This window comes from Takifugu rubripes, chromosome 11, assembly GCF_901000725.2.
Source record: "Takifugu rubripes chromosome 11, fTakRub1.2, whole genome shotgun sequence".
NCBI lineage: Eukaryota > Metazoa > Chordata > Actinopteri > Tetraodontiformes > Tetraodontidae > Takifugu > Takifugu rubripes.
The window spans coordinates 8,853,011-8,863,890 of record NC_042295.1 but is presented as its reverse complement, the minus strand read 5'-3'; the positions used below and the strand labels follow the sequence as shown (position 1 = coordinate 8,863,890).

The 10,880-nt window shown below is 43.9% G+C and overlaps 1 protein-coding gene across 7 annotated transcripts in view; it reads left to right on the top strand.

Annotated features, from left to right (window-relative positions):
- Nucleotides 1-92: 92 nt before the first annotated feature.
- Nucleotides 93-10,880, top strand: part of npas1 (neuronal PAS domain protein 1) — a 28,271-nt gene continuing 17,483 nt past the window's right edge. For 4 of the 7 annotated variants that reach the window (XM_029844254.1, XM_029844253.1, XM_029844252.1 and 1 more), the window contains exons 1-2: nt 9,145-9,291; nt 9,580-9,818. In XM_029844254.1, the coding sequence (XP_029700114.1) occupies nt 9,191-9,291; nt 9,580-9,818 (340 nt within the window). In that variant the 5' untranslated portion in view covers nt 9,145-9,190. Of the gene's footprint in view, nt 600-1,307; nt 1,365-8,082; nt 8,239-9,144; nt 9,292-9,579; nt 9,819-10,880 lie in introns of those variants that run through there. The other 3 variants (XM_029844257.1, XM_029844255.1, XM_029844256.1) reach the window with 2 other exon arrangements.

The following is a 10,880-nucleotide window of genomic DNA, read 5'->3' as shown; positions in this document are numbered from 1 at the left end:
GCAGAGACAACTGGTGTGCACGGCTTTCCCAAGAGGAAATGAAAAGAAAGAAGCTCAGCGGAGAGAGTGAATGAGTGAGAGGAAGGGAGGGAGGGAGGGAGGGAGCATGCCGGCAGGAGAGAGAGGGAGAGGGAGGAAGAGATTCTCACAGTGACTGTGTCCTAATCCGAGTCCATCTCCGAGAAGCAGCCGAGCAGTGTTGGTGAAGTGAGTGTGAGAGTCAGGGAGAGCTGCATCACCTAGTTGCATTCACATAAACACACACACTCCTGCTCTCTCCAACACGCGCGCACACACACACACACGCACACGCGCGCGCACACACGCGCAGAGTCTCAACAGGAGTCCACAATGTGTCCAGCTGCACGGTCAAGGCTTTTCTGAAAGTGACGGAGATTGATGCCGTTCCAGCCCGCGCTGGTCACACACACACGGTGTTTGTCTGCTGTGTTTGAGCCCGAGGTGCCGGCGGAGGAGGCGGTGGCGGCGGGGCACCGCCAGGACGAAACAAGGAGTTCGGGAGAATAGGAAGAGAAGAAAAAGAGGACAAAGTGGATGAGATGCACAGCGATAGAGTGAGAACTGGAAATGCCTGTCAGGTAAGTGGAAAATAACAGACTTGACAACTTTATCACACACACTTTCTCAATCGGGTTAATTTTGGTTACACCTGTGGTCATATATATTTTTTGGTTTTGATTGATATGATATTATTTAGAGAATATGCTTCATTGTTACTTGCTTCATTTTATTTTAAAGTTACTTTCTATCTACGCAGTTGGAACTTTTTCTTATTCTATAAGCAACAGAACAAATATTTCACAACTGTACCAGTGATTAGTTGAGATCAGATCAGGGTTTAAAATGTGAATGAATTATGTTATTTTTGAATAGTCTTTTTATAGTGTAACATGGTTGATCTCCAATTTATATAACAGAGATAAATACACACATTTAAGCACATATTTTTATTGCCTTTAAATGGAAAGTTTGATAGGATTTGGTAAATGTACCAAAGGTTTCTTCCTTAGTTTCTTTTGGTATCCGACTTTATTTGATTCAGACTTTCAAGCTGCAAATATTGAAAGCTTTTATGTGTGTGTTTATGTGCAACAATGAATAGCCTCAGTTATAGCGCTAATAGCAAACACTTTCTGTGTGTCTGTGTGTGCACACTTGTGTGCGCGCCAAAGTTTTACATATAGAAGCAGAGAGCCAGCGGCTTTGTGTCCGTCTCCACCTGCAGATGCAGAATTGGTCACAGTTTACTGGTTTGGTAACACTTGGCACCTTTACGTTGTTTGCAGCCGGTTGGCAGAAATTTGCGATAAACAAAGTGCGACATTGGCCTGATAGTCAAACAGGTGGGTATTGTCATTTTTGCCTAATTTAACATCACATTGCACTGATGCGTTAGGTCAAAAAAAAGCAGCTTCACTCAGGCAAAAAAGAATTCTACAGAGGAGGATTACAGTCCCCGAAGTCAGCGGAGCATGAGAATATTTTGAGTTTTTTTGGCTCTGGTGTTTATCCTATAATTCTGTCCCATTTTCTCAGGCTTTTTAAAATCAGGAAACTATCTTTTAATAGAGAAAATTTTTATTTATATGGTTCTAATTGTCTTTGTGCAGCTCTGTCTCTCAGTGTGTGTCACTGACACGTTCCACCTGAGGATGTGTTCTGTTTTTAAGGGGTATAATTGGATTTTGGACATGTAATGTCAGGCATGTCAGTGAGGACAATTATAATGCAATGAGCAAAAGACAAATCTGTGGTGTGCTTTTGCCATTCTGTGGTGCTGAGAAGTTAAACTGACATCTACAGATATATCAGATCCATCAAACAATTTGTCATATTTAATTTTATCTTAGGTCACAATGGAGCCGTCAGTTGTCATCGGTAATTTTCACCATGTTTAATGAAAGGAATGTTTTTGCTTTGCACTCAGAAAATAAGCCATGTCACAGCAGTAAGAGCAACACTGACAGGGGCAGGGTGAAACCATGCCATCTCAGTTTATACCTTAACCCAGTGAGCCACTAAGCGTCTCCAGCCGTTTCACTTTCTCGCGTGTGCGGAGCGTTCTGGTCGTGACCCTCTGCTAGGCCCGTTTTGATTTGATGCAGACCCAGGTTTTATCCTTTGGCTTTTGGATTTTAGGAGCTCCGCTTCATGCCAACAGGCAACTGTGTCACAGACGCTAACTTGGATTGCTTGAGAAAAAAGTCAGCAGCTGGAAGACAGCAGAAAAATTTGAAACGATTTTAATAAAAAGTATCTGGCGTCGCTCCTTGAAACGCTGGCAGAAGAGCTGCGCTTTTATATCCAAATTTGATCCGCTTGTATACGTTTCTGAAAACTCTTTGAGGTCAACAATCTACTTTTTATTTTCATTTTCTGTATCATTTTACCCAAAGATGGACTCCCACTCATTCACTCACACACACACACACACACGCACACACACATTGAAGTGGTCAGCGTCTTCCTGACAGACAGCCCCTCACATGCGCCTTGCTCTCATGGTGCGTGCGTGTGAAGAGCATTGACAGACAGCGTGTGGGTCTGTGACAGAGGGTGTCAGCGTGGTGTCAGGGAGATGTGTTTAGTGTCACACTCTGTTGACCTGATCTCCGGTCAGACTGTCCACTTCGGCCCCACTGTGGCTCCTTACATAACCCCTGCTGTCATTCACACATCGGCCTGAAGGGATCTGCTTCACCCACACACATGCACTTACTCAGTGACGTGGACAAGATGTATAGGCATCTACAGTATATTCATATTCACTTTTCCTTTGAATTGGACGTCAGATCAAGTGCGGTCTCTTCGTCACATTCACTGCCGATTTTTTCCCCCTCTCCCTCTGCCTTGTTGTCTTACCGCAATGTGTGGCACCGCAGAAACTCCAGAAACAGTACTAAATCTTTAAATGGTGAAACAAAGCGCTGAGCTATGAGCGGTGTATGGGAATATAGTAAGAAGCCAGTGGGTATCCTGGTTTCCCCTGTGTGCTGCAAGACACCTACACAACTTGTGCAACTCTTATCAAGAGTTTGACACCGTTCTGAACTCTGACATTTGCACCATGCTAATTGATGGGGTTTTTTTTTTTGTTTTTTTTTGAATTAGCATGTGCACATCTCTGCTGGTGGTGCAGAAAAACGATGCGCTTTGAAGTCCACACAAACATACACGCTGTAGACATGCACGTTGGCCAGTGTGACCCTGTGCGCGGCGCTTTGGCCTCTGGTTATTTGGAGGTCAGTGGTGATGTGGTCTCCGCCTGCTGGAGTGGATTTATCATCTTCAGCCTTATAAGGACCTGCATCAACTTAGCTGAGGATTTCACAGTCAGAGGGAAAAGTTTATGTTGTCTTTCTACTGTTTTATAGGGAACAGTTTGGAAATGTTCCCTTTACTAGAGAGTAATCTCAAATTCTTGTATAACTGGATTTCTTTAGGTTGTGGCATCTTTTAACCCCACACTGTTTGCCCCAGGGCCGCTATCTTACAGCAGCCAAGAGGACCACAATTACAATTAAAGCTAATTCTATTCCCATATGTATTTATTTAATGTTTTTAAATTTAAAAAAATATATGTTTTTATTTTTTTCCCCCAAAATTACGAGTACACGTAAAACCTCTAAACCTCACCATTAATTTAATACAGTTCAGGCTAAAAATGACTATGTCTTTGTACGTTGAAGCTGACGCTAAGTGTGACGGGCATGGATTGGATTTTGCCCGGCTGCATGTCTGTGAGGAGTGGACATCAAAGCACGCTTGCTAGAGCCCTGTGTAATAAAAGAGGAGGAGAGAGATATTGATTAGTGAGGGTGAACATTAGCAAATCTCTTTCTTTCTCCTTTTTAATGCATTTATTTACCTGTCTATCATTTTCACTCCTTTTGTGCCCACTAGATCTCTAATTTGCCTCTTTTCCCCTGCCTATATCCCTGACTCCATCCACCCCCTCTAATAATTTATTTATCACTGATCTCTTTATTATGTATTCACGCAGTTTAGGTTTGGCCAATGCTGCAACTGTGGGTTGCTGGTTCACGCTTGCAGGCTGTAATCATCATTCCTTTACACCCTTTTTTGAGCCCTCCTCTGCCTCCTCATCGCTGCAGAACTACCTGGGGGCGGGTAGGGTCACTCTGGTCCAATCTTACACCATATTGATTCCATTAGATAATTAATGACCCAAGCAGGGGCCAAGGGAGGAGCAAAGAGAGGGTTAGGAGACATGTGGGGGTTGAGCATGATGGGAAAGCCAAAAGGGGATGGTGGGGATGGAGAGAGCGGTACACAGAGGCCCTTGAGAGTTGAAGAGAACCTTGGCTTGGGAATAAGCAGGAGTTGTCAAGGTCAACCACAGCCAGAGTTGTGATATGGAAGCAGAATGCCGAACGAGTCAGAATATGGAATACTGATATAGAGATGGGTTTGGGGGGGGGGGGGTCTTCATGACCAGCAGCTGTCGATTGATCAGCGTTTGAAAAATTGTACATTAAAAAGTCTTTTGACTTCCAAATCCGGAGGTCCAACCAGGGCTGTAATGCATGATAAGTAGTTTTTAGCCCTCCAACCAGAATACCAAACTTCATCTCCCCAGACACTCCAGACACTCATTTACAACTACTCAACAACATGAAAGGCTAGATAGAAAACTAGTTACATCAAATATTCTGTTCGTGTTATTTCCAACCATGTTTTCTGCATCTTTCCTGATATCAAGGGTGCTCTATTTGATAAAATATGATTGAGAGAAAAAAATCATTCATCACTGTTGAATGTGGTGTTGGAGATAATTAAAGATGGTGGTGGGCTGGAGAGCTGGGAGGGAGCTGTCTAAAAACTATTAGCTGTAAGGGCGTGTCAAGAAAATGTCCAAAAACACAGGCGTATCAACACATTCGAGCCATCTATCATGCCTTTTCTACCACTGCTTCCTTACAAAGGAGTGCCCATCCCCGATTCATTAGGTGAAGGTGGTCAAGTTGTCTGTCCATCACAGGGCTGACAGATAGAGACAAACAACATCACACATTCATGTTCACACCTACAGACAAGGTCTGAAAACTAATTAACCCAAAATATGCGATTCGGACAGGTCGCATGTCGAGTGAATGCTAATGTCAGCTCTTTAATGCATCTCTGTTAATCAACTGGGTTCAGAAAATAGATGGAGATGAATTCTTGTTTTTTTTTAAAAAAAAAAATAGGAAAATTGATCAGATTTGACCTTTAGAGCTTGAACTTCTCTTTCTCTACATTACCTAGGCAGGGTCCTTTCCCCCACCTCCACACAATCAACTCGTGCACACCGTCTCTGGTGGGCCATGAGCCCTCCTTGCTTCCACATCCACCTCCTTGGCCAGCCTGTGTATCGGGCCCCAGGGGCCGGGGAGATGAGGCATAAAACAACCATGTCTCTACCTAGGGGAGCTGGTGGCGTGGCAGAGGGGCTATTGTTTGTCTGCGTGCTGTTTGACTTAAATGTGTTCATTTGCCTGATGCCCCTGGCTCCCTACAGGGAGGGGGCAGCTCTGTGAGAGGAGGGGCATGCTAACGAACCTCTGACAGCTGGAAGCCCTAATTAAACGTCCCCGCTGAAAATAAACAGAGCAGTAGCCAAAATGGGCAGCGAGTGAGAAAAACACGGTAAATGATGAGAATGCTCGCCGCGGTTCTCTTCTCTGCTGCTGTTGAGACTGTGCCAAGAGAGCCCTGGTCTATAGGGCATGGGTCTCCAACACACACATACACGGTTAGCCCACATTTATGAATATGCAGCACTGCAGCAACACATTATGAACTCTTACGACCACATTTGATACAAGCCAATAGCCACAACTGCGTGTGCACTGTATGTTGCCGCACCATCGGAAGTCACACTTTTTCATTTTTCCCACATTAGAGGATGTGTTGACTCAGCTCTGTTGAGTGGATTGTTTCACGTTCTCTGTCTAGATGACATTTCTGACATTCAGCTTGTTGTGTTGGTAGCAAGGCGGAGCATTAGCAGTCAAAGTGGCGGGGGTCCATTTGGATGAGTGCATTAATGGGCCGCCCAACCTGCGACAAGGTTATGAGGCTGATTGAATAATTACTGTGGAGGCCCCTGTCCATTACGCCTGTGTCCGCCCAGATAGAGAGAGATGGAGAGATAGCTTGAGACAGAAAGATGGAGGGTGAGATTAGATAAGCTCCGATAGGGTCAATTAAGAGATAAACATACAGGTATGGAGGGGGGACAAGGGCTGTCTGCATGTGACTGTGAGGAGGTGAAAATATGGCAGCAAATTGTTTCCCGCCCAGGTCTTCTTTTTGCTCTATTTGTCCTACTGTATACAGCATCATTTGGCATGCAGCACATTTATCGAGGTGATCTAGAGAAGGTGACAAAGGTTAAGTTGTTAGACAGAGGTGCAGTGCCCTCGCTCCGACCCCGTCTCCTCTTCATCACACTCTTAGAAAAGACTGCTGTCAGTGTTAAAATTCCACAAGGCAAAATGTTCTGGGAACGTAGGCAGCAGCAGCAGCAGCAGCAGCATTTAACCCTCCAGCCATCCAGCCGTACAAACATCTGGCTGTTTTAGCTTTAACTGGGTGGACAAAGGTTCAGATGTATTCAGTAAAATGATGAACAACAGGATTCAGCAGGGGGGGAAAGTACGACTGTCAGAACACTATACTCTAAAATCAGACCACACTGTGTTGGCATGTGCAACAGAGAACAAACATACTGAGGTGGAAGAGTGTCTCTAGTCTTGAGTGCTGGAAGACAACTGGACTTAATTTATTTTAGGTTCTTGAAGATGTTTCACCCCTCAAGGTCTCGGGTTTGAGAGCGACGAGGGAAAGTCTGTGTACACTGAGGATGGTGTTAAAATTATTGCACAGTCATCTGCTATTTCATCAGCATTACTTAAGAAAATGTATTTTGGAGCATTTTTCCCTTCACCCGTAATAAATAATTATTTATTTCTGCTCCACAGTACAACAGATACCCCACATCCGTGAGCACCAGACCAAATTTCAGACAACTTTATCCAGACAAGTAGTAATTAAAAGAGTATTACTCACCCTCCAGTTCTGTAAGTGAATGCATAAATCACAGGATTGTCATTGCCATCTTGAACAAACATTACAACCAATTATTTAAATCAAAGTAAATTGGTTTGTACGTTAATTTGGTAAACAGATGTGTCCACTCTGATCGTGTCACTGTGGATGGAGATATAGTGAGACAAAATGGTCCTGTCCTCTAATATCCACTGAGGTCAACCTCTTTAACACTGACCTGAGACCCTGTTAGCTGTAGAAATCATAAATCTAAACTACTGAACATAAGTACCTGACCCCATCTCCCCTCTCATTAGCTATTCCTCATCAACTGTGCTGCCTCTGAAATTGGTTGTGGAAGTTTGCATGCATGCACGCATGTAATGTTGGCTGATTTAGGGAAGATTTGTAAAATGATATCGGCCAAAACCTGCCCGGCTTGTGCTGACCCCTCTTAGCCGAGGTCAGTGTAGCCACATTCAAACTGGAGACATAATCCATTTTCCAGTTGCCAGGGTAAAGCTCTTCTCAGATTATTGTTCTGACCAAACTGTGCTAAAGACATGGAGTTAAAGAGGGAGAGGGTAGCTCAGGCCCAAGGGCATGACACTGTGGTGCTCGGGGCCACGCTAGCCCTTTAAATGTCAACACAGCATGGAGGGGGGGCCATGGGTAAGGAGCAGGACTTTCTTTGAGGAAGAATATTGGCTTCTCCATCATGTCCACTGGAGAACAGTATAGCATCATCTTCTGTTGGTGTCTGCCTGAAACTCTCTTTAAACCTACCAAAACTATGTGAGAAGTATGTGCAATCCCTACAATAAATGCCCATTTGTGCCACTGAGGCCTAATTACAGATGCCTGCTCTTAACTCGGCCGGTTTAAGAAAAACAGCAGGGAGGGCAACTGTTTTAGAACAATTACCACATCAGGGTGATGAAACAAAATGCGTATTGTTGTCTAAAAAAGACTTTGTTTCCTTTTTGTTTTTTGCTTCTGAACTTCCAGATCTGAGTGCGATACATCCGCAGCCAATCAGAGCCTTCGTTAACGGCGTGTGATTGGTAGGATGGCCACCATGCCGTTTGTGGGTGAGGGGAAGTGCGTGAGTGTGGAGTGGGATTTCCTACAAGGACTCCTGGCCAAGCCTCCCACCTTGCCCTGGTAAGACACATTCACACACACACACACGAATCACATAAGCCTACGTGCATGCCCCTGAATTAATCTCAGCAAGGTGAAATCTATACATTAACACCCTTGCACACACTGACAGCCCGAAGAAGAATTTCCTATCAATGAAACACAATCCAGACAGTACAAGCGTGATCCTCAGTGCTACAGACCCCTTCCATTGTTGCCCTCCTGCCAATCCTGTCAGTGGTGAATCCCCTCCCCTTAGTGGGAGATTAAGTAAATTTGGCCAGAATTATTAATGGGCAGTCATTTACAGGCGGATATAAATACTAAGCAGGATCAATGTGTGTGTATCGATTGTTCTCGGTGGCTGGGGTCGAGTCAGTATAATAATGAGATGTTATAGAGGTTGGCAGTCCGCAACACACATACACACACACACACACACACACACACACACACACACACACACACACACACACACTTTTCACACGAGTGTGCACTTACTGAAGAACAAAAAGGCTAAATACAACTGTATCAGCTGATTAAGACATAAACACATGATTCAAAAACATTCTCTTTCTCATTATTTTCTTTTGTCGTCCCTTTTCTCTCTCTCCCTCTCTCTTTCTCTTTCTCACTTATTTATTGGATTTAGAATCAGCAACAGAGATCAGGTTCTCTCTTCTATCGCGTGCACACACACACACACACACACACACACACTACTTTATTCCAACACCGACCAACACAAATTGTGAAGTGGCTGTGACAACATAATTCCACCACTCAGCCCCCATTGAGGAGAGTCAATACCCAATCAGAGAGACAGGCTACCTGGGCCCCCCCCGGCCTCCCTCTGTCACTCTGCCCCTCCCTCTCCTATTGATCCCTCAATCACGGCTTCAGCTCAGTAGCCCGGGACCAGATGAGAGAGAGGGAGGGTGCAAAGCAAGGGATAGGCAGAAAGAGCAGGCGAATGTGTGTTCACATATGGATTTTGGAGCAAATGGCATTTTTCGGACTGTGGCAGACTGAAGGAGGGAGTTTGTCCGTAATTACCAGGCCAATCTCTAAAGGGTAAGAATGGAGATTGTTTCTCTTGAGTTGCAGGAGCCATTACCCACATATATATTTATGAAATGAGTTCTCAGGATTGATTCTCAGGTTGTCTATAGAGCTCGAATCAATCAACAGGTTGTCAGTGAATGAGACACCCATGACCTGTGTCTCCGGCCCTACATAGAACTCATTCACCGTGATTTTTCTCATCAGGTTTTTGGTTTATTTTTCTCTCGTTAATGTGTCTTCTTCCCTGCGCCAAGCTCCCACAGCTTGTCTTACGCCTTCTCAATGTTCAACTGTCAGTCTGCAGAACCTTCGTAAAGAGAAGTCACGAAATGCAGCACGTTCAAGGCGAGGCAAAGAAAATTTCGAGTTCTTTGAGTTGGCCAAGATGTTACCTCTGCCCGGGGCCATCACCAGCCAGTTGGACAAGGCCTCAGTCATCCGGCTGACCATCAGCTACCTGCACATGCGCACTTTCGCCAGCCAGGGAGACCCACCCTGGAGCCCACTGATGGAGGGAGACAGCAACTGCAGCAAAGGTGAGCACGAGTGACACCTCAGTCTCTTAAATACTTTTTTATTTTTAGCATTTTTAATATAGCACCATATCATTTTCTTGCAATTCTTACAATCACTTCAAGAGAAAAGTTGTCTTGCAGAATTACTCCTCAAATATAAATATTCTGCAACACAAATGCTAAAAATATTTTGAGATTTTTAAAGGAATTCTTGTCCAGAAAAGTAAACTATGTGCATTCAAATCCACACAGAACTCAGAGCAAGACTCTGCCCCCAGGTATCCCTTTCTCCACACCTCCACCTTCTATACACACCATAAACACTTGGGACAATTTTTTAGCGCTTCATCCACAAATGTAATTACTCGTTCCTTCCTTGAACACATGTTCATTGACAAGCCAGTGTAGATACACATGTATGTACAGTGAGAATAAATTAATTTAAGACAAACTGATGTGCTGCCATGACTGAAACGCAAAGTAGATGATACACGGGGGAGGAGTGGTGTGATTTGTAATTAGAGAAATTAACTAAATGGCAAGGACAGTGTAATTATGAAGCCTGTGTAATTGCTACTATTAGTATAGTACAATTACAGCTCCCACTTTTTGTGTGCGTCCCCAGCTTCTACATGTAATGTTTGCACATAAAGACACTTAAGAACACTGCATGTAAAATCCAGATTCACAGAATATGTGTAACTTAACTTAAGAAGGACATTTATGTCCTATTTTTATTTAAAATTCACATTCATTTAAAAACAAAACTTTTATTACATTTCCAACTTTAGCTGTGCCTCCGTCACTCTGAAAATTAAATGGCTCTTCAGATTCAAGAGCCTTTTTAACATCTGACATTTAACCTTTCGATACAGGAAAGTGCAGATGCTGCTCATAATAACTACTTATAACTGTACAAAAACAGGACTTAAAACACTCCAACAACCCAATGGAAATTTGCCAGCACTAATTGTGTTTGTTAAACATGTGCTTCCTCTCCATGTCAATGAGCCTGTTCTGCTGTAAAAGGCCCACTGACGTCTATTGTTGCATGTACACATTCTTCGCATTGATTGGTTAATT